The sequence below is a fragment of the Sceloporus occidentalis genome, unplaced genomic scaffold, assembly GCF_023333645.1.
Source record: "Sceloporus occidentalis isolate IW3139 unplaced genomic scaffold, rSceOcc1.0.p SCAF_2, whole genome shotgun sequence".
NCBI classification, from domain to species: domain Eukaryota; kingdom Metazoa; phylum Chordata; class Lepidosauria; order Squamata; family Phrynosomatidae; genus Sceloporus; species Sceloporus occidentalis.
The window spans coordinates 59769709-59794042 of NW_028316982.1; the positions used below are offsets into that span (position 1 = coordinate 59769709).

At 43.2% G+C, this 24334-nt stretch overlaps 1 protein-coding gene across 2 annotated transcripts in view; it reads left to right on the forward strand.

Moving 5' to 3' along the window:
• LOC149318427 (slit homolog 1 protein-like) overlaps positions 1-24334 on the forward strand; it is a 169190-nt gene that overhangs the window by 125583 nt on the left and 19273 nt on the right. For both annotated transcript variants that reach the window (XM_089509672.1, XM_089509673.1), the window contains 16 exons: positions 1024-1167; positions 1707-1870; positions 3104-3127; positions 4748-4892; positions 7673-7747; positions 8144-8287; positions 8436-8579; positions 9373-9539; positions 11283-11415; positions 12017-12085; positions 16634-16705; positions 18150-18221; positions 18616-18687; positions 20235-20398; positions 20957-21081; positions 22191-22288. In XM_089509672.1, coding sequence (XP_089365798.1) covers positions 1024-1167; positions 1707-1870; positions 3104-3127; positions 4748-4892; positions 7673-7747; positions 8144-8287; positions 8436-8579; positions 9373-9539; positions 11283-11415; positions 12017-12085; positions 16634-16705; positions 18150-18221; positions 18616-18687; positions 20235-20398; positions 20957-21081; positions 22191-22288 — 1812 coding nt within the window. The remainder of the gene's footprint in view (positions 1-1023; positions 1168-1706; positions 1871-3103; positions 3128-4747; positions 4893-7672; positions 7748-8143; positions 8288-8435; positions 8580-9372; positions 9540-11282; positions 11416-12016; positions 12086-16633; positions 16706-18149; positions 18222-18615; positions 18688-20234; positions 20399-20956; positions 21082-22190; positions 22289-24334) is intronic.

Below are 24334 nucleotides of genomic sequence, written 5' to 3' on the forward strand. Positions count from 1 at the left end.
GCGAGAGGTTGGTTCATTGGGGGAGGGGCTTAGCTGAAGCTACACCAACTACTTGTGTTTTTCTGGGTTGAGACAGTGCATGCTTGCTGCCTTTAATTTTGAATTGCATTTTAGTAATTTGCATGCCTGTAACGTTAATATTATTATGATTATTATTATTATTTACTTGCCCTTGGTGTTCTTTCTGCAAAATTCCCTCTCAATGAGAAAGAGGAGGAGGATGAGAAAGAGGAGGAGGAGGAGTGTGACTTTCCAAAGTGCATTTCTGTGTATTTTTGGTGCATTTATTGCTGAAAGGACTGCTGTAACAATGATAGTAGTGGTGATGATGATGATGATGCTTCGGTGGAAGCTCCGCCCCTGGAGGGTGGAAGCTCCACCCCTGGCATGCGGCTCCGCCCCAGAGGGTGGAAGCTCCACCCCTGGCATGTGGCTCCACCCCTGGAGGTTGGAAGCACCACCCCCGGCTTCGGCCCCCCAGTTGTCTGAGGACAGCAACCTGGCCCCCGGCTCAAAAAGGTTGCCTACCCCTGATCATTGGGGATATGCCTTTATCAAGAGAAGCACCAGTATTTTGAAATTGACCATTACAGTTGGACCTCTGTATCCATGGATTCCGGGTCCATGGATTCCACAATTTACAGCTTGAAAATATTCAACAGTTCCCCCCCCCCCAAAAAAAATCCCACCAACAACAAATCTTGAGTTTACCATTTTATATAAGGGTCACCATTTTACTATACCATTGTATACAATGGAGCTTGAACATCCACAGATTTTGGTATCCACCTGGGATTCTGCAACCAAACCCCAGTGGATATCAAGGGCCCACTGTACAGCAATACTTTTGGGCATATTGTTCTTTGTTTTGTTGATCTGGGCTGTCTTAGTGACTTGCAGGTGGAACCTGTAGAAGCCTTTACTGTGAGTGTTGGCCAAGAATGTTTGTGTATAATAACCATCACTACTGCCACTGCAACATATACATATATTTTCCTGGTGTGACATTATCTTTTGCTCTAGGCTCCTCAATGCCAATAAGATTAATTGCATCCGGGCAGATGCCTTTGCTGATCTGCAGAACCTGTCACTGCTCTCACTCTATGACAACAAGATCCAGACCCTGGCCAAGGGCACCTTTACAACCCTGCGTGCCATCCAGACCCTGTGAGTGAGTGCTGGCTTCTCTAAGGATTTGTTTGATGAGGACAGGGTTCTGTGGGAGGATGCCTTTGAGTGCTGTGGTCACAAGGGGAAGTCAAGCATGGTTCTGGAGGAAATACAGGAAGTTCCTATAGTTGTTATAGAGCTCTGAGAGGAGAGAACGAAGCCTTGTAGGATCATAGTTTTACAAACATGTCATCCTGATAGGAAAATGGGCTTCCTAATTGTTATTTTTGTCCATGTTGGCTAGAGCTTCTGGAAACTGAAGTCCAAAACAACTGGGAACTCAGAGTTTTTGTGTCCTAGAGCCTGGAGATGTGCTCATAACCATTGGTATGAGCCAACATTCTGACCCTAGTCGAGGCCACAAAGAGATGGACCAATCTGCCTTCTTGGATGTCTAAAGAGCATTCAGGATTTTGCTAGCCAGAAATTTCATTTCAGCCACTAGATTTAAGGATATTTTAGTATCTAATATCAGAGCAAGCCTTAAATTTCCTGCGTGAATAAATTTAGTTGCTCCTGTTTCTCCTCTACTGCAGCCATCTAGCTCAGAACCCTTTTATCTGTGACTGCAACCTGAAGTGGCTGGCAGACTTCTTGCGTGCCAATCCTATTGAAACAAGCGGAGCTCGCTGTGCCAGCCCCCGTCGCCTGGCCAACAAGCGCATCGGACAGATCAAGAGCAAGAAATTCCGTTGCTCCCGTATGCATAGCTTTTAAATGTATTTTTACTGTAGGATTTTTCGTGATTTGGGTTTCAGGACAGCACAGAGGGGTTTGGCATCTCCTTGCATTTACTGTAGTTCTACTTTTATTGGGGTATTCTGCCTCTTGCATATGAATAAGATTGGGGGGGCAGATGTAGCAATTTCCCTTCAGATTTATGTCCTTGTCCAACCACAGAGGTGCTTCTCTAGCCATAAATTCAATCCAGAATTTCTTTTTCATTTTAAGTGGTTTTTTCACCCTGAGGGCAAATGGCCACCAATATAGCCTGCTACAGAAGTTCCAAAATCCATTCTGTGTGGAAACCACCAGACTGGATTTGTTTATCACAGACTGTTCAACTCATTTTAAAAGTGAAAACTGAAAAGCCTATTCCTTTATATCTGGAATTATTAGTCATGTCACAGAATAATAGAGTTGGAAGAGACTACAAGGCTCACTTAGGCCCGCTACAGACGGGCGGGAAGCGCTGTCCTCGGGCCAAAATTAGGGCTCGGGAGTGTGCAGTGACTGTACACTCCCGAGCCCTAGCGTGCCGCAGTGGCGCCATCATGGCATCCACCATCCAGATGGGGGCTGCCATGATGATGCAAACATGGCGCAGTGTCCGCACATTGGGGTGCCATGCTTGCATCATTGACGCGTCATAGTGTGCTAATGGCGCACTAATAGCAGCACCTGCACACACCAAAAAGAACCCGCTTTTAGCAGGTTCTTTTTGGTGCAGAGGGAACCCACATGGTTTAATTGCTGCGAGCTCCCTTGGGAGCAAAAACAGGCATCTCCAGCCCACCCTTTTGGGGTGGTCTGTCGAGCCTCTTAGTCTGATCTGCAGCCATGCAGCAATACAGTACTAAAGCACTATATAATCATCCAACCTCTGTTTAAAGATCTCCAAAGAAGAAGAGTCCACCAACTCTTAGGCAGTCAATGTCACTGTTGTAATGTTTAGCTGGAACCTCTTTTCTTGTTAAATGTACCCTATAGTAGAAAATGAATAATACATCTATTTTCCTTTGTCTGTGTGTGTATGAGAGTTTATATGCATGCTGTTGCTTTTAATTATCTATACCTGAAGTGAAATAGATATTCCTTTCATGAACATGCTTGTTTTGCAAGGGGGTGGGTGAGGTGGGGTGAGTGGCACAGCCTTCAGTATCTTACTTTTGCTGCTTTTATGTTAATACTCTTTGAACATTTCTATTTACAGCCAAGGAACAGTATTTCATCCCAGGTAAGGGAGCAAACATTAGAATTTGGATGTGCTAGAATTTCGATGTGCTAGAATTTGCATGTCAGTTGCATGCATGTGTTCATGGTGTCCATCATCTGCTGACAGAATGAGGTTGCAGGATTGCCTGTTATGCTGACCTTCAGTTCAATCTGGCAAAAGGTGGCATGGATGGAGTGTTCATGTTCATCTGTTCTTGTAATATGCCGTTCCTGTTGTTGCAACAGCCACACTTCTTAGAACTAAAGTGGAGCTTTGGCTAGGCTTTCTGTAAGGTCTAGGAAAAGAAGCTGCCAAGAACAGTGTGAAAAATAATTCCCTCCAATACTGAACTTATTCTCATGATTTCTCCTTTTGCATGCAAACCAAATCCACCTACCCACCCACATCACCAATATGGTATTGATCTGTGTATACTTAGTGGACCCTCCCGGTGTGTGGATATATGTTAATTTGTAAATTGAAGGAAAATATTATTGAATAAAGCCCTGTGTTTAGTAACTTTGAGGTCCTAGAGAATGTTGAGAGCAGCTGAGCCACAGACTGGTGAATGGGTACTTAGAAGGAGGTGGAAGGGAAAGGGAAGAAAGTGGCCAGTTTGAGCTTATAATAGTCTGGCAGCCAATGCCAAACTCTGTAGCATTATACACCACAGTGCCAGAGGAGGGGAGGAGGTTTCAGGTAGGGAGGAAAGTATTATTTTTTTCTCCTTCACTCCTGAGACCTTCCCCTCTATCTGTGAGCAATAAGCATGCTACAGTGATGGGCACTGCCGCCTTTTGTTGGGTATCCTCTGCTTGTTTAAATTTTAATTCCATTTTAGAGGGTCTGGTATCTCTGTACCTGGGTCATCTAGTTACCACAGGACTCTAGGGGCACCTTTATTTGAGTGTAAATATGAAAATGTCTCCATTCTTTTACATGGCAGGACCAGGATATGCAAAGTCTGTGAATCACGTAGGAATAGATTAGTGGAACGGGGAATGGTATTTGAATTTCAAGGCTCTAATCCAGCCCTTCCTGGCCACATTTTACTGCTAAATACTGACTGCTAGGAGGGACTAGGGAGGCTTGTTAACGTGGTTACCCAGTGATGGACATAATAGAAAAACTGGATACTGGATATTGGGACACCTTAATCTGACCCAGCAGAACTCTTCTGATGTACTTTGGAGGAGGAAAGAAAAGTTGGGCTCCTGCAAACAATTCCTGCTGTCTAATTCTGTTGCAAGAGAGCACCAACAGCCTATTGCAGGACAAACTACTGAGACGAACAGATCCAGCCCTACCACTAAGCAGAAAGAGGTAGCCACTACTGGTAGTAGATTTGGGAATTTTTAAAAAAGGGAAACAAATAGTTCAGTTATTTACTTTACCATTATTGTACTTTTACTGCCAGGGGATGGGAGGGGTGCTGGTAAGGTTTTTCTGCTTCGTGTTGTACTTTTTCCCCCCTGGGATTAGGTATGATTTAGATAGGTGACATTTTCTGCTCCATATCAGGCAGCATAATATTTTTGGCCTTCAGAAAGGAGGAATCCCATCCCATACTAATAAGAGTACCACCTAGCCCTCACCTGTCTACATATATACTCATGGATGGGTGTTCTCTCTTTCTGGCAGGTACAGAGGATTATCAGCTAAACAGTGAATGCCACAGTGATGTGGTCTGCCCACCTAAGTGCCGTTGTGAAGCCAATGTGGTGGAATGTTCCAACCTGAAACTGACAAAGATCCCAGAGCGCCTCCCACAGACCACTGCTGAACTGTAAGGATTAAACTCACCCCTTTGCTACTTTCTTCACCATGTACCCAGGTTACTGTCCTCTTTTGCCTTCCATATGGCTGTTGAGAAAGCTATGGAGTCGGATGTTATTATGTTAAGAGTGCTGATATTCCAAATCAGTAGCCTCCCTATGGGTTTTGTTATCTTGCAAATGTAGGAAGATATTCTGTCTTTTGAAATTTCTCCTTCTGTGCAGCAAGGAGGCAGGTCCATTTGCTGATTTGCTCCTACAGACTTCTACAAGGTCCAGCTGCTATACCTGTTGATGATTTTTCTCTTTGTCCTACCTTCCCACACAAACTAATGTCTTGGTTAGGCTTTTTACAAGTGAAGATTTTTGCAGTACTCATGTGAGCTTCTTGCCCCCATCTTTCCCTCAGGGTGAGAATAAGGAAGGAATTCATGGGCCATTTCAGTTAGCAGTGACAACTTTTAGATACCAAAGCTACAGCAGATGCTCCCACCATTCATTCTTTCAATTTATACCCCGCTTTTCTACTTATGCAAGACCCACCTCCCTATCAATCCTTCTGCTCCTTGTCACCACTGCCCACCCCCTTGAGAGCCAGGAGACGTGCAATGAGCACACACATTTCTCCTTGTGTCCTGCTCTTCTTCCTTGGTGCTGGAAGTGCTTGTTTTGGTAGTTTAGAGCAGAGCTGTTGTTTTTGTGTGTGTGTTGTGCCTTCAAATCACTTTCGATTTACAGCGATCCTAAGGCAAACCTTTCATGTATTTTTCTCGGCAAGATTTGTTCAGAGGAGGTTTGCCATTGCCTTCCCCTGAGGCTGAGAGCATGTGAGTTGCCCAAGGTCACCCAGTGGGTTTCATGGCCCAGCTAGGAATCAAACCCTGGTCTCCAGGTTGTAGTCCAACATTCAAAACACTACACCACACTGGCTATCTAGAGCTCTTGTTAGCTCCTGTCTGATTCTTTCTCTTCATTCAGTCGCAGAGGGACTGAGGAGAAGGGCAAGGAACTGTTTTCTTTTGCTCCCAGTATCAGAGAGCATGCAGAATGGGATAGAGCTCTTTGAAGAAGGTGTGGCAGATGAATTTTATTTAGGCAGTCCTTTAGCTTACTGTGGGAAAGAGGTCTTTTAATGAATTATGTTATGTTCTTACTCTTTTTTGCTATGTTTTTACTTGGTTTTTAAGCTGCTGTAATGTAGTGTTTTCAATATAATTGTTTACTGAATGTTTTTTAAACTTTTGTATCAAATAGGTTTTAACTGTACTTTATTTTAATTTGTTGTAAGCTGCCTTGGGTCCCATACCAGGAGAAAGAAGGGGTATTAATTAACTGAATTAGTGAGGGATGTCCTCATGACTGTATAGACCCTTAGTCTGAAAACAGGAGCTGTAGTTTCTCTGCCAAAATTGTCAGAATTAAATGTTCTGTAAGGGTTTTTAAAATCTTTATTGCAAGGGTTCCCAACCTGGGGTGCCTAGATCCTGACAGGGTGCTACAAAGAGTGTTTTGTGTTCTTGAGTGACAAGTCATGTATCATCACTCAGCTTATGTACTTTGAGGAGTGGTAGTAGGTGGTTGCGTTGCATAGATAACAGTCTCATTGTTTATTTCAGGGGTAGGCAACCTTTTTGAGCTGGGGGCCAGGTTGCTGACCCTCAGACAACTGGGAGGCCGAAGCCAATAAATAAATAAATAAATAAATAAATAAATAAACTGGGACAAATATAGGGCAAAATTTTCAAATGGAGGACACTTTTTTAAAAATGGAAGACAAAAGGCCAAAGGCCCCGGCGGCAGGACCGGGCTGGGGCCGGTCCAAAGGCCTCGCCGGGCCGAATCCGGCCCGCGGGCCTTAGGTTGCCTACCCCTGGTTTATTTAATCAAAAGAAGAAAATTTTACAATTTACAATAGTTTACAATTTTTTTCTGAATAAGAATCTAATTGCTCAATTTAAAATGGCATTTTATGCATTGAGTTAAAAATTTATTTTTTATAGTTCAATTGATTCATCTGCAGTATTGTATGTGGTTCAGTTTGTGGTTTAAAAATTAGAACTTAGACTTCCTCATCTTTAAATGTGTAGGAGGTGTGAACGTTAACCAAATATTTCCAAGGGATGTGGGGCATAGTAAAGTTTGGGAACCACTTTCCCAGATTCCTGTGCCACAGTGGGCAAACCCAGCCACAGTGGTGGTGGTTTTGGTTTCTTCTATGTCTTCTCCCTCCTCCTTCCTCTTCCTCTTCTTCATTGGTCATAATTATCATCATTGTCATCATACCCCACCATTTTATTTATACCCCACCTCTTTGCCTGCAGATTAAAGGACAGCAAGGAGGGGACATTCTAGCATCCCTGGGAAGGGAGTTCCACTGCTTAAAAGGTGGGAGGAGAGATGCAGCTGTCTCTGTGTGTGCTTATGTGCCTTCAAGTCGCCTGTTGACTTATGACGACCCTGTTAGTTTCAAAGGGTTTTCTCAGGCAAGAAATATTCAGAGGTGGTATTGTGCATTAAATGCAAGGTGTAGTTTGTCCCTGAAACATCTTGGGAGCTGTACTTACTTTACACATAAGCATTTCACAGATAAACTGAAATGTTCCTTATCTTTATTAAGTCCTCAGATTCTTCTCAAGCCACTTCAACACTTTCATCTGTGTTGTAGTTTTCATATCTCTGTATAGGAAAACATGGGTATTGTATTGTCTTAAGTGAAACTTAAATGTGGTTTATTTATTGCTTCTTTGTGCTCTCCTATTGACATGTTTATTGTCCTTCCTTTCTCTTACAGGCGCCTGAACAACAATGAGATTACAGTGCTGGAGGCCACTGGCATCTTCAAGAAGCTCCCACATTTAAAGAAAATGTGAGTATAGGGTGGGATGAGAGATTTTGGTAGGAGAAGGAGCATTCTGAAGACCTCCTCAATTCAGGTATTTCTTATGGATTAGACAAACACAGGCATGTCTGGACTCTGGAAGCAGAATCAATCAAACAAACGGTTTTAGAGATGTAGTTTTCTTAAAGTCACAGGTCCATGTCTTAAAGCATGAGAAACTTTCAAGGCAGGTGGAAAGGGGGTTCATAGAAGAATCATGGAGAGTTAAATAAATTAAATGAATTTGGCATTTGTTAGAAGTGCTATAACTGTTCTTCATTGCTCTGTGTTGAGGCAAAGGACTCATTCCTGTGAATTGTGATGGGAAACCTCTTTTCTTGCTCCTGCATTTTGCTCTTGACTTCTTGCTCCTGGTTTTCTCAGAAATCTGAGCAACAATAAGGTCTCTGAGATTGAGGATGGGGCCTTTGAAGGGGCTGCCTCAGTCAGCGAGTTACACCTGACGGCTAATCAACTGGAGTCAGTGCGCAGTGCCATGTTCCGGGGCCTTGATGGGCTACGGACACTGTAAGTTGCCCCTAACTGGATGACGGAAGCATAATGGGCTAGTTTCAGGGGTGGGTTATCAGTACAGTTTCCTTCACCACCACAACCCCCCTCCCCCCCATATCAAGGAGTATTTTATAGAAAAAGCTTTCTTCTTTTCCTCTCCCAGGATGCTGAGGAACAACCGCATCAACTGCATCCACAATGACAGCTTTACAGGGCTTCGAAATGTGCGCCTACTCTCCTTGTATGACAATCAAATCAGCACTATTTCACCGGGTGCTTTTGATACACTACAGTCCCTCTCTACTCTGTGAGTCATGGGACGTTTAACTGGGATGACCATATCTATGTGCACAGTTCTTCCTCCCTTAGGAGCATCAGGATAATAAAAATCATGGAATTTGCTTGAATTTTCATTCAAAATCCCTTTTCTGTTTTCAGTAGTTTGCCTGTTGGTAGTGCCAAAATCTGCAGGCAGTTTCAGGCCCAAGCATCACTGTCTTTATTTAAAGTTTTGTGCAATGTGTTGATATGACACTACTTTGTGGGTATGGTGGGAAGTTTAAAGAAGCATCTCACAGTTGTCTGCTGCTTTCTCCATGTAAACGCACAGGCAGCTGAGATCATTCTGTAAAGCAATGCTTCTGAAACTATCTGATGTGATGGACTGACTCACCCCCCCACCCCCAGTGTGCTATATTTATACCGTATTATTATCATATTCTCATGGTTTTCTGGAAACTCTCTCTGTGGACTGGCAGCTCATGGACTACCAGTGGTTCACAGAAGATCACTTTAAGTAGCCCTTTGGTAAAAGGCCCCTCAATCCCTGGATCTAGCCTTAGAAAACTTGAAATTCTTGATCCTATGGGTGGTTGTGCCATTCACCTCCAACTGTGTCCTAAAAACAAAAAAGAGAAACCCACAAGGTGATCTTTTGGCAAGTCACACTCTTTCAGCCCCAGACAAAGGCAACGGCAAACCCTCTGAACAAATCTTACCTAGTCACTCTGACAATAGATTTGCCTTACTGTTGCCACAAGTTAGAAACAAGTTGAAATCACACAACAACAATAACAACAACACTGTACCCTCCCATCTAGGAACCTGCTGGCTAACCCCTTCAACTGCAATTGCCGTCTGGCCTGGCTGGGTGACTGGCTTCGCAAGAGGAAGATTGTGACTGGGAATCCACGCTGCCACAATCCTGATTTTCTGCGCCAAATCCCATTGCAGGACGTTGCCTTCCCCGACTTCAGGTGTGAGGAAGGTAACTCACAGGCTCTTGGTGCTGGGGGGTGGGTAGGAAAAATGCAAACCAGCATTGTGGTTCTGATGGCTCTTGCACAGACCTATACAAGGACCAGTTTCTGATACTGGAACAGTATACTATAGTATGGTAGGGTGTTGTGTTTAAATAAGGTTCAAATTCCTGTTTAGACATATAGCTCCTAGTCCAGCTCTGTATTATCTTTCTCTATCTAGCACTATTTACTGTAAATTTAAACTGTGGACTGTAGGTAATAAAGCTCCCAGGCTCAGAGCCTGAATTGGGACACTAAGCTATATCCCAGTGCTACCCCCAAAAAACTCAACTTTTAAACTGTATAACACTTCCATGGTAATTTCTGAGTCACTGAAGAGCATGTGGGTGGTGCATGATAACACATCTTAGTGAAGTCAGCTACAGGAAGAGGGCTGGGCTTGACATTTCTCAAAACCCACCCACCCTTTTTCTACCAGCTCAAAAATGGCTGTGTCAGGGGGCCTTGCAGCTTGAAGTGTAGGTTTTAGGGGTGCTCCTGGTCATTCAATGGCACAGAGACAATACACAATGTTCTGGCACTACATTGGCAGACATACGACCGTAACTGCTAAAGAGGATGTCAGCCCCATGTTCAATCATTAGCACTGGGGTAGGAGCAAGAGTGTCAACTGTAACCTCTCAGCATGTGTAGTGCCTGTTACTGCAGGTTGTATAAAGCAGAGGTGTGTAACCTATGGACCACATGCACCCCTTAGATCACATTTGCAGACTCTAAATCCTCCTGCTCCAGTCCTCACTTTTATTTTATTTTTTCAGCATAGTTTTCATACCCAAAACCTGAAAATATGCAAAAAACAAAACAAAACAAAAAAACCACCTTCCCATACCCTTCCAGAGTCCCCAAATACCTTCTTTTTCATCCATATACCAGCCAAAATGGTGACTAGAAATTAACCATCACCATTTTAAACTTCTGCTGCCCTTGGATCAGAATGGCCATCTCTAATGTGCCAGCATGAAGCTTAACTATCTTGGTTGAATTAAGTAGTGATGTCTATTTGTTCTGGCACTGCCTACTGTCTTCCTGACAGGAATGACCTGGAACAGCACACTAATTCTGCCATAGATGCAAATAGTCCTGCCGTATTAAATACTGGACTGCTATTAGGACTTTCCACTGATTTCAAGGTACTTTTAAATCCATTAATTGGATAAAAGCAAGACAATTTAATCAACTACTTAACCACTAAACTAAATATAATATTCTAGGCAGAGGAAATATTTGGAGATATTTAAACCAGTGCCACTTTACAATTTGGTGAATCATCTTAAGTCATTGGACCAGATCCAAATAGCAGCTTTCAAATATGGTATGATGTGTAGAAGATGGGGAGTAGTGGTAACTGTTCAGAACAATAAATTAACAGCTGCTTGACTTTTTCAAAGTGCTTCTACAGAAGACCCAGATGTAAATCGATAAGGAGGACACCGATGTCAGAGAGATCTTTCGCACCCTTTCCAATTAAGACCTATTTTTTATTTTCAGTGAATTCATCACATCAGTTGATTAATATTCTCAGCTCTAATTACCCCCAAAGCCTCTGACCCCTGGGAAAATGTAAGGCACTTTATATAGTGATATATGGATAGACCAAGATCCAGGGTTTCCTGGCGAGACAAGGATAATCAGGATTCTCATTTCACTTTCTCTTTCTACTGCAAACCCTTTGGCTTGACCCTTGGCAGGCCAGGAGGAGACCAGCTGCTTCCCACGCCCTCAGTGCCCCCAGGAGTGCACTTGCTTAGACACTGTTGTCCGCTGCAGCAACAAGCACCTGAAAGCCCTTCCCAAAGGGATACCCAAGAACGTCACTGAGCTGTGAGTAATTCTGGCTGGACTCCGCTGCACTGGGGAAGGGGCATTGAGGGAGCTGGCAACTTACTGCCAAGTGAGATACACACAGCTTCGATACTCACAGTATTTTGCAAAATTCCCATTGTTATGTGGCCTGCCATTGTTTGTGGATAAGTAGGTTCCAAATCCAAATGGCTACTACATTCTGAAGGTATCTTTTTATCCTTGGAAAATGTGTGTATGGCAAGTGAAAGGGCCATTCCCTATGGAAATTACTATTCCCTTGTCCCATAGCATTAATCATCTAGATAGCAGTAAAGTAACTGAAATGGGGCAAGGCAGCATGAGACAAGCTTTGTTTCAGTTTTTAAACTTTGCACAGAATAGCATATGCCCACGGATGCCACCGTCTCACACTCTTAGAAGCTTACATGTACAAGTCATTTAGATGGTTCTCCATTTGTCCGTCCAACTGACAAAATGGCAGGGACACTGCTTTTTTGCAGTTACAGTTCTTACATTTTGGATCCTTCTTTGAGCACAATTGTTTTTTGCCATTCCTCCTCTGAGTTTTATTCCAATGTTGTTGCTGTGATCTCTGATGCATCCTTCATTGCTCTTGCAGCTACCTTGATGGCAATCAATTCACCCTGGTCCCTGGACAGCTCTCCACATTCCGTTACCTTCAGCTGGTGTAAGTACCTGAGAAGCAAAGGGGAATGACCGCTTACACCCTCTTGAGAACCTGCCATGGCTTTTCTTAGAGATTAAAGAAATGGAAAAAAGAGATCATTGTGCCTGTTATTTTTACCAGCTTTCTAGGATTTTGTGCAAGTCCCTGGCTCCTGGCTAATCTTCTCTAAGCATCTGGCCATGAGTCTGCCCCATCTTCATAGATGTCTGTAAAATTTTCAGACCAGGAGCTGGTGGATCTTCTCCTGCAGGGGTAGTGAATCCATTCTGGATTTTATTGTTGGTCCTCCCACTGCTGCCCTGATTCGAACACAATCTCTGCTGCTACTTGGCCATAGTTTAGTACTGGCAGAGCTCCTGTACAACTCATAGGAATTATGGGAAGAATGATATTAAAATCTAGAGTGCCCCAGGAAAGAGCTAAATGGGTAATGGTGCACTTTGTTTGTAAGTGAACGTTGATCAACTGATTTCATGGTGCTACCAGACTAAGGTCGATGCATAGGTTTGGTGGGGAACACAGGAGATCTTTGAAGAACCTGCTGCTCATACTGTTACTGGGGTGCAAGAAATTTGACTAACACCAGAACAGAAGGCCAGTGCACAATACAGCCAAATGCCAAATCTCTCACTGGGTCCTGCCAATAACATGCAAAAAGCAAACTTTCATTAAGAGTGTGGGCCACTGTAGTGAGTCTTGCATACTAGCTCTCTGGACCATCTTAGGAGATCCTCTATCTCCTAAGATGGTCCAGAGAGCTAGTATGCAAGATGGCAAACTCTGCTTGTCTCCCTGAGCTGCATAAAGAACAGTCTGAAGGGAGTCATCCGAGTCATTCTAAACTGTGTTAAAAGTAAGAGAGTGTGCAGGTGCTCCTTTTGCAGCCTAGGGAAGGGTAAGAGGCTTAAGGAAAACAGCTTAATTACTGGGAAATATTTTTAGACTGTAGCCTTCTTGGTTGTAGAAGCAGATTTCCAAAGGAAGCTGTAGCTGACATACTCTCACACTTAAGGAAGTAGAGCCCATCGAAGTAGGGTCTGGTTAATTCAGCCAAAGATAGTGAGAAACCTAGATCCTTCTCAGATGTCTTCTAGTCCTTTGACCTGCAAATGAATAGAAAACAACCCTTTCCTGTAGGGTCCGTAAATGGCTCCTGCTGAGATCACATGGTCTCAGGTTTCCTAACCATCATAAGAATCTTCCTTCTATAGTAATATATGGGGGTTCTTTTAAGGGTGGGTGACAAGATATGCACTGGGTGATTTTGGGCAAGTCATAGAATAATAGAGTTGGAAGAGACCACAAGGGCAATCCAATCCAAACCCGTGCCATGCAGGAACTCTCAATCAAAGCATCCCCAACAGATGGCCATCCAGCCTCTGTTTAAAAGACTTCAAAGAAGGGAGACGCCACCACTCTCCAAGGAAATGTGTTCCACTGTCAAACAGCCTTTACTGTCAGGAAGTTCCTCCTAATGTCAAGGTGGAATCTCTTTTCCTGTAGCTTGCATCAATTGTTTCGGGTCCTGTTCTCTGGAGCAGCAGAAAACAAATTAGCTTCCTCCTCAATATGACATCCCTTCAAGTATTTAAACAGGGCTATCACTTCTTAACCTTCTCTTCTCCAGGCTAAACATCCCCAACTCCCTAGGTCGTTCCTCATAGGGTATGATTTCCAGACCCTTCACCATTTTAGTCTTCCTCCTTTGGACACACTCCAGTTTCTCAATGAGCTTTTTGAATTGTGATGCCAGGAACTGGACACAGTATTCCAGGTGGGGCCTGACCAAAGCAGAATACAGGAAGGTAATAAAAACTTGGGTGGCCATAAAGGTGTATGTGGGCTTAAGCAATATTGGACTAGAATACTTACTGAAAAACTTATGGATTTTATGGATAAATATGATAGAGTTTAGATAAGAGTCAGTTTGTAAATATTTCCAATTATTGAGAGAAATTTACTTAGCCTTAGGAAGCTTAATGAAGAAAATACAACTAATAGTATAGTGTAAACAAATGTAAAAGAAATCATTGTAAGTAATTGTTTTTGTCTTATTTACACACGTTTTATTTGAAATTAATAAAAAAAGAATATAGTGGCACTATGACTTCCCTTGATTTAGACACTATACTTCTGTTGATGCAGCCTAAATTTGCATTAGCCTTTTTAGCTGCCTCATCACACTGTTGACTCATGTTCAACTTGTGGTCTACTTGGGCTCCTAGATCCCTTTCATACATAGTCTCATTCAGCCAGGTGTCCCCCATCCTATATCTGTGCATTTCATTTTTCCACCCTAAGTGCTGTACCTTACATTTCTCCGTGTAGAATTTCAATTTTTTAGCTTTGGCCCAGCTTTCTAGCCTATTTAGACCATCTGGAACTTTAATCCTGTCCTCTGGGGTATTAGCTACTCCTCCTAATTTGGTGTCATCTGCAAATTTGATACGTATGCCCCCAATACTGTCATCCAAGTCATTAATAAAGATGTTGAATAGCACTGTTCCCCGGACAGGACCCTCTGGGGCCCCACTGGTCACTTCTCTCCAGGATGAAAAGGAGCCATTGTTGAGCACCCTTTGGGTTCGGTCAGTCAACCAATTACAAACCCATGTAACAGTTGCCTTGTCTAGCCCACATTTTACAAGCTTGTTTGCAAGAATGTCATGGGGAACAGTGTCAAAGGCCTTACGAAAATCAAGATATACTATATCCACAGCTTTCTCTTCATCTACCAAGCTGGTAATTTTATCAAAGGGATAAGATTTGTCTGGCATGACTTGTTTCTCTGAAACCCATGTTGACTGTTTGTGATTATGGAATTGCCTTCTAGATGTTCACAGACTCTCTGTTTAATGGTCTGCTTTAGAATCTTTCCTGGTATTCATGTCAGACTAACTGGACGATAATTGTTAGGATCCTCTTATTTTCCCTTTTTAAAGATGGGAACAACGTTTGCCCTCTTCCAGTCTGCTGGGACTTCTCCTGCTCTCCAGGAGTTTTCAAAGATTATTGCCAATGGCTCCGATATTACATTTCCCAGTTCTTTTAATACTCTTGGATGTAGTTCATCTGGTCCTAGAGACTTATATTCATTTAGATTAACAAGGGATCCCTGTATTCCTATTCTGTTCTGACTTTCACCTATTTTGTCCTCTGCTCCATTTTTCTCAGTTTGAGCACCCTTTTCCTTTTCTGAGAACGCTGAGGCAAAGAAGGTGTTGAGTAATTCTGCCTTTTCTCTGTCCCATGTTAGCATTTTGCCATCTTGTGCATGCAGTGGCCGTACCATTTCCTTATTCTCCCTTTTGCTGCAGACATATCCAAAAAAGCCCTTTTTATTGTTCTTAACCTCTCTAGCAAGCCTGAGTTCACTCAGCGCTTTAGCTTTTCTGACTTTACCCTTACACAGGCTAGCTATTTGTCTGAATTCCCCTTTGGTGATTTCTTCATTTTTCCATTTCTTATACATGTTCCGTTTAAAACTTAGCTCAGTTGAAAGTTCCTTAGTCACCCATCCTGGTTTCCTGAGACACCTCCCATTTTTCTTCCTCATTGGAACTGTTTTAAATTGTGCCTTCAGTATCTCCCTCTTGAGATCCTGAACTCCCTTCTCTTTTAGTATTCCTGATCATGGGATCACCCCCAGTATTTCCCTAAGTTTACTGAAATCAGCTCTCCTAAAGCCTAGAATGCGTGTCTGACTATGCCTGGCTTCTCCATTCCATTGTATAACAAACTCCAGGAGAACATGGTCACTTCCACCTAATGATCCCACCACTTGCACCCCATTGACCAAGTCAGCCTTGTTAGTTAGAATCAAATGCTCTCATCCTCAGAGGAAGACAGTGGTAAACCTCCTCTGAACAATTCTTGCCAAGAAAACCACATGATAGGTTCACCTTAAGGTCTCCATAAATTGGGAACCACTTGAGGATACACAAGAACAACAACAAATCTTTTTTGTGGGGTATTTTTTCTTCATTGCCCCTACCTCACCAGACTTTCCTTCTCTGTGAGTTTACTTTATGCCTGAGGAACACCATAAGGTTATCAGTTTATTTATGGCAGTGAAACACAATTATTAATAGCACTGATTCACACCATGGTTAGAAAACACAGCTGGGACAAGTTCCTTTTTGGACTGAAATTTCCAATAATTTGGCTGGGGGATTCTATAAACTATAGACTGAAAAGATAACCTTTCAAGGCTTTGTGCAGAATCTTTGTTCTCCTTATGATCTTCAGAGCATCTGGACTATTAGATTTCTCTCTGTCTTCATTACACTGTTCATCAAGATGCCTTTCTAGCAGGAATGAACAGACCAAGAAGGGATTTAGAGGAATTAGTTGTTGTCATCTGCACAGGAGGACTGTGCAGATGACAGATTTGTGGATATCAATGCATTTTTATAGGTGTGCAAACTATGAAGTCACTGTTCCATGTGAAGGTGTCTGTTATGGGAAGTGAAAGGAGAATAATATGATGCATAAGGAAGAATGAATTACAAATGACATTAGAGTCTCTCTGGTACTTTTGTTTTACAGGGATCTGAGCAACAACAAGATCAGCTCTCTGAGCAACTCATCATTCACCAATATGAGCCAGCTCACCACCTTGTGAGTGTGTCTAAAGCAGCATCTAGATGGCATACCGGAAAGGGAGTCTTGTGCTACTGCAACTTGCAGGAGGATGCCTTGTTTGGGAGACTATAAGGAGACAAAAGCCTCCTTTAAAATGGCAAATGTTTTCCAGGCTTTTAAAAAATGCAAAATATGGCTGTGACTGAAATACTGTAGATCAGTTGAGATTATTTTCTGGTCAAAGAAGATGCTCATAGATGGGATGGGAGATGCTGGTTCCAAATATCTAGAAACAAATTCATGCCTGTATACTATTTGTTAAAGCCTTATGCCACAACAAATAGCATTGTATTTTGGACTTCCTCAAAATGATAATGAACTTTTCTTCAGTTCCTATCCTAATATTGGCTTTAAAATCCTAAAATTGTCACATAATTATAGATCTTGAAGTTTCCCCCTATGTTTTCCATGTTACTTACTCTGGGGTTCAGATTATAGTCTAGAAGGAGAAGATTCCAGTCCTGGTGGCAAAATTCATCTTTTATGATGTGCAAAATATTTAAGACATTGGCCAGAATTCTGTTGAGCAGTGGCTAATACATAACCTAGAGTTATTTACTAATGACTGTTACATATTCATGATCCCTGCATAGCTCCTTTTAAAAGGAATTATGTAAAAGTCATGAAAGTCCCCCAGTTTCCAATTACCAGGCAGCAGCCACTGTGATCAATAGGAATCTCTTTCCCTGCCAATCAGAAAGCACCTGTCTGTTGTTCCCAACCACCCCTTGCACAAATGATCTCCAGTGGAATTACCATGAGGGCCTGAGTCTACTTGTCACACTAGAGATTGCTTATGGGAGGGGGTGGAAATGGCAGTCAGCTGCTTCCCAAGTGACAGCAGAACAGCCCTCCTCGCATCAATCACAGTTGCTGCTTTTCATTAAGTGGGAACTGAGAGGGTCAGGAGGAGGTGGATTCACTGTACAGCACCATAACTACTGTGCTTATGCATATATAAGTCCCATACAAGATTCTAGCCTATGGTCTGAAAAATAAATGGCATGCCAGTTCTGTATTGCTGAAAGAAGCAACTATTATTTTTTCATAGTAGTTACTTTGAATATTAAACCCACCAAGTGATTAGAAGTAAGGCAGAGTCACAGGGGCGGTTTATAGTAAAATATTTAATTGGCTAGCAGTTCTTGCATTCTCTATGTCACTATCAGTGTTCCAATCTTACACTCATGCCAAATAATACTGCATTCTCAACCTGGAATGTGATGCCAGCAGTAGCCAAGATTAGATTCTAGTCAATCTCCCAAAGCAGATTATGCCTCATTGCTGAGTAGAGAATCTTAAAATAAATAGGACTGAAGGGGAAGGGGTACAGACAGCCATGTCAGTCAGGGTGTGAGAGATGTTTTTGAAGAGTATGTGATGATCTGAACTGTTCCTTCTTCTCTTCATGAGCACTCAGGATTCTCAGCTATAATGCCCTGCAGTGTATCCCCCCATTGGCCTTTGAGGGGCTCCGTTCACTACGGCTGCTGTAAGTATCTTATATTTCTGTGTGCCATAATCCAGTTATGCACCAATGCAGGGTTATCACACATTCACACACAAGTTCACACCTCTGTGGAATCAGGCTGTGGCTTGATTGTTGAAATGCTTTAAGAAGCTATCAAAAGGGAGCAGAGGGGAAATGTAAGCTATCTGCTCTCTCAAGAACATTATGCTAAGTCATCTTTTCCACAAACCAGTGCTTTAATTATCAGAGAAATAATATAGGATCCACATACTTTTAGTGATATCTATGGGTCCGAAGCCCCTGCCCAAACTGTGGAAAAAATTATGATCCTCCTCACACAAACTTTGTAAAGGTACTAATGAAAGGAACCAATATAACCATCACCACTCCCCTTGTTGTTTCTATTTCCATGTAGGTCCCTCCATGGAAATGACGTCTCTACACTCCCTGAAGGGATCTTTGCAGATGTCACTTCTCTATCTCACTTGTGAGTACTTGCTTCAGAATGAGCATCCATTCCTCCTGACTCCTAACTTGGGGCTTCCTGACACTCTGTAGGGCAGTACCTGGATGTTACATATGAGGGAACATCATTGTTTTCAGTTGCTTATTCAGTTGCTCAGAGAATGTTGGTGGGCAGGAGTCTATTTCCATTTTGATATGAAAACCAGGAAGGCAGGCAAACTTGCCTGAGGTGGTAACAGATGATTTGGTGGGTGACTGTTTTGAATGATGACTATCATCAGAGGCCAGCCCAGTTCTCTTTTTCTGTAAGTGTTGCTGAAGATCCTGTTGGCATCTTTTTCCAGAAGGAAGCAACTTGGTTTGAAGCACTCCAGTGTGCCCAAGAAGTTAAGTAAGCATAACTTAGACAGCCCTTAGAGCTTGGAAACATGGGCCCATTACAGACCACCCAAAAGGGGCGGTCTTGGGCCACTGCCAGTTGCAGCGCAGAGGAGTCACAGCAGCCAAACCGCGTGACTCCTCCACGCTGCAAAGAAGGAGCGTGAAAATCGCGCTCCTTCCGGCAACCCAGAAGAGAAGCCGCAAGTGCCAAAGCGCGCATTCGCGGCGTCACTTCTGGGCCGTGACGTGCGGACGCAGAGCGTCCGTTACGTCAAAATGGCGGCGGCCGTGTGGAACGGATGCCGCCATTTGTTACGGACTCTGTCCGTGATAGGGTAAGGGGCGTCTGGAAGAGATGCCCCTTTTTCAAAATGGGACGTCCTAAGGACGTCCCTTATGGCGGTGTGTAACGCGCCATTATGTCTTGAACTACAACTCCCACACCCTATTAGCCATGTTGGCTGGGAATTCAGGGAGTTGCAGTGTAAAAAGTAACATTTACTAACTCTGCCCTTAGGTTCTGCTGACTAAATGGCTGTAAGTTAAGCGGTACCTAAGCTTGGTTTCTTATCCTCTACTGCAGAAAAATTCAAAGGAAATTGACCAGAAGCCTAAAGGTCTGTATTATAAGGCACCACATTAGGTCCATTTAAAAAGGATGATCAAGGCACAGAGAGGTGAATCTGGGAGCAATCTGTGCTTTTCCTGTCATTGATTCTGGCACTTGGCTGCCAGACCGTTGATTTCCCCCCCGCCCCCCTGATTTAGCATTTTCCAAGTAAGGTCAATTTCAATTTGCTTACATTTTAAATTATGTTAGTATGCTAACAAACACTGCTTTTGTGGCAACAGACAACTGAGAATTATACTTGTTGATTGCTCAGTGCATGTAACCTCAGATGAAGAGTGATGCAGAATTGCATTCAGCTGAAGCAATACACACATGTTACCATCAAGTACTGAGAAGCTAAGATAGGATCAGCCCTTTAGGGGGAAAAGAAGATAAAGAAGAGAGAGAATGTCCAGGATGAAACAACCCCACTGTATGTAGGAAGATTCAAAGCCAAGAACTGAAAATGTGGAGATCAGTTACAGGGCCACTGAAGGCAATTTGTGACCAGATGCCATGAAGGAGGGGCCTGTATCTTTAATAGTTGTGTAAAAAATGTGATTCTTGTTCTTTCACAGAGCCATTGGTGCCAACCCCTTGTACTGTGATTGTCATATGCGCTGGCTCTCAGGATGGGTCAAAACTGGCTACAAAGAACCTGGCATTGCCCGTTGTGCTGGCCCTACTGACATGGAAGGCAAACTGCTGCTGACCACACCAGCCAAAAAGTTTGAGTGCCAAGGTAAGTTACTGGAGTTATGGGGCAAGTAAGGCATGAGCATGAGACCATTTGACAGAACATCTACTTCCCAAATCATGGTTCTTTAGTCAGTAGGCGCTTACCCCACCACATGAGACTAAGCTAGGGCTCCTTAGTTCCAAGTCTTTCTCTGGAAAAAAAGCTGGGTGGACACTAATTTTACAGGGCTGGAGTGGGTGGAATGAAAAGATAGGGACATGAAGGCATAGATGGAAAATATGCTGGTCTAACGCTGGGTCTGATGCTGGCTAGTGAGGCTTCAGCATGGCTTGTGGAACTTTTATATCAGCTCTTAGCGTCAGACATGCTACTGATATCATATTCAGCTCGTTGTGTTAAGATCACAGAGGGCAAATGTTGGAGAAAAAAACAGGAAGAGAGGTACATGCTTAGTACTGTGTTACAGGTTATATGTTGAGTGCCTCTTTCTCCCATAACCTTCCTACAAAATCAGAAACCTGTAGTGAGTGAAGAAGAGTAATTCTTTGACTTCAGTTATTCATTCCTGTTTGTGTGATGGTTCTTCTACATTGTATGCAGGACCTCCCCCTGTAGCCATCCAGGCCAAGTGCAACCCCTGTCTTTCCAGTCCTTGTCAAAACAGGGGTACTTGCCAGCAAGGTCCTCAGGATTCCTACCACTGCATCTGCTCCAGCAAGTACAAGGTGAGAAGGGTGATGTGTATGGGGAGGTACAAGGTGAGAAGGGTGATGTGTATGGGGAGGAAAGCATCAACAGGAGAGGACTGGATCACTGGGAAAGAGAAGAAGGACTTAATTGCTTTATTGAAGGCCATACCATGGCATAGACTACATGGACCAAAAAAGGAGATTATGGAGATTCCTACCCATGGCTTTTAAACTGCAATTCCATTTGGAAAATAGCACCTGGGACAATACTTATCGCCCAGTGTCACTTCTGACATGTAACTGCTGTACCTCCTAAGTGTAGCTAGGGCATCCTTTTTTACTGGCAAGAGAAATACATCAATAAGCTCCTGATTGCACTGCAGTCCTATTAGTCTTCCAGTACAAAATATTGCTATTGCTGCAGTTCCAGTATTGGCAACCACATGGTGTCAGTGTCTCCTCCTCTCCCCCTCACTATTCCCAGACAAGCTGGTTTCCTTTATTATCTTTTCCTATTTTTTCTTTTTTTTTAAGTTTAAATCATATTAGTATAACTCTGGGACTGCATTAAAAAGTAAAAGTAAAAAGAAAGTAAGTAAGTAAATAAATAATAAAGGCAAGCTGGGTCGGGCATAGGGCATGCAGAAGCAGCCCCAATCATGCTATTGGTGAGATGTGCGATAATGCTTACTCTCAAACTGGTATGTTTCCATTCATATTAACTGGCACGATGGTGGCAAGAACTGGGCTTGTATTGAGACTCAGACATAGTGAGGGGCATTTTGCTTTACACCCAAGCTTTGGTTTGACATCAAGCCCAGCCTATTACTACCAGCATGAATAGGCAAAATACATAGCTGTGTTGGGTCTCATATTGGGAGAAAGGTAGAATATTAAATAAATATACTGCCTCAAGTAGTTAGGCCCATAGTTGCCACTTATTTTCAGTGTTGGGGAAGAAAGACTGATTTTCATTTGCATTCCTTCCCTTTTCTGCAAAAATAACTTTGAGGGACTCTTGCATATTCCCCCCACCCATGTCTATCCTTGTTCTTTGTGTTTTTATGAGAAACATCATATCTCAGCTAGAGCATCATCGTTCCATTTTTGAAGAGCAACTGCTTCCTCTTTTTCCTTTCTTTCAGGGAAGAAACTGTGAATTCTCTGTTGATGGTTGCTCCAGTGGGCCCTGTGAGAATGGTGGGACCTGCCTGTCTCATGAAGGAGATGGAGTCAGCTTTATGTGAGTGGCAATGCAGGGACATACCCAGGGGCTTTGTTTGGTAATGGGCAGGTTCTTCATATCTGGAATGGCTCTGGGATGTATTGCTTGCCAAGAGCCAGCTGCTGTTACTCAACACAAGGCTGCCAGCACCCTCTGTCCCTAACCAACCTGGCTCAGGAAAAGATACTGGCCTCCGCCCTTAATCAGAAATGGAAAGTGGGTGGGAGGCTGTTTGTGATATCCAAGGATGCACAAAGATGCACTCTCGGTCTCCACTACTTACTGAACAAGACTCACCTCTGCTGCAGGCCCTGACCCTAATGGCCACTTAAAGCTTCTTTCTATAACTATGGACTGAGGTCCAAGAGGGCAGATCATAGAAATATGTGCACCTCACTGAACTGACAGTTGTTCCAATCTCTTGGGGTTCTGATTTATAGTTGGTCCTCTGTTCCCAGGACTCCTCCCATTCCACTCTTCAGAGTACAGCGTAGGCGGCTTTCTGGGAAACAGACCATAATTAGCAGCTGAAAATAAACCACAGGCTATAGGGAGAGATTGGGGCCCCAGCTCTGTCTGTGTACCCAAATTGCCAGGATGCTAAATGGCCTCTCATCCCGTCACCATAACAACCCAGCATCTTCAAAGCTAGCACATAATGTCCTTTGGGGGTTGACAAAGCTGCTTCCCTGCACATGCCATACTAGATACTGCCTTTGGGAAAAGTAGTAGGCAGGGAGATGATCTCTGTCTGTTTAGGAAAGGGTAGCAGGGCTTTCAGACCACAGAGTAATTCAATATACAGCTAGTGAGGGAGGGTCACTAGTTCGTCTGCCTCTCCTTCCTCTTCTAAACTGAACAGGCTGCAGACAATATAAGAGCATTTCAAATACCCTGGGCACACTTATTCATCTATGCCCACTCTAAGCAGTATCTGTTTACAGATCATGTGTGTTGACATAACAGGCTGTTTACATACATGGAGTACATATCCAGGAACATACGTATCACTACCAGTGTGATGTGTGCACAACTGTAGACAGAGCTCATACATTCATCTCACTTGGGCATCCAAATGTGGCCACAGATATAGATTTATTTTATTAGCTAAATATATAGCTATATAATTGTGCCCTTCGTGCCAGGGAAGTTTCAAATAATAATAAAGCATGCAAAAAACAGATTGAAAAACAATATACAATCACCATTGGTGAATGGCAGGAATATATATATAAACAATATCTGTCTATTTCTCATTTAATCCTGATTCCTTAAACCTTTTCATATCTGTGTACTTTTCTTGCCTGTCTTTTTTTTTTTCCTCACATCTCAGCGCCACTGTTGAACCCCCATCAACCAAGCCCATCTATTCCACAACTCTTTTGTCAGACAAGAACTTTCTCAACCTAGTGGCCTCCAGAATGTTTCCAACTACACTCAACCAAACAAATTGTCCCCGGTGCTAGACTGATTATGTCAGGGCTGTGTTTCTGGACTCACAATATCTTTCTGGCTTTGCTTTGCGAACGAAGATTCAGGAAGGACTCATCCCGTGCTTTGTACAAGCGCATTGGTGACTAAAAAGGCCAATTTGGGATAAACAGGTCCGGTTGCAGAAAGCACAGCAGAAAGTCTCCTTGGGTGATGTTTCCAGGTTGCGGTTCTTTCTGTGTTGTCATTTCTCTTTGAGGCTCGTTCGGTGTGAGCTTTCGAAGAAGGCTGCAGCGTCATGGATAGTGCGTCTCCATGCCTCCCGATGTGAGGCCAGGGAGGACCATTGTTGGTGATCTATCTGGCCAAGCCTGAGATGTTGTTTCAGGGAGTCCTTGTATCTCTTTTTTGGGGCGCCCCTCTTACGCTGACCCGTGGCGAGTTCACCGTAGAATACTATTTTGGGGAGGCGATGGTTCTTCATCCTAGAAACGTGTCCTGCCCAGCGCAGCTGCGTCCTCAATAGCATGGCCTCAATGCTGGTGATCCCTGCTTGCTCGAGGACAGCAACATTTGTCACATAGTCAATCCAGTGTATATTTAGAATTGTGCGTAAACAGCACTGATGAAAGC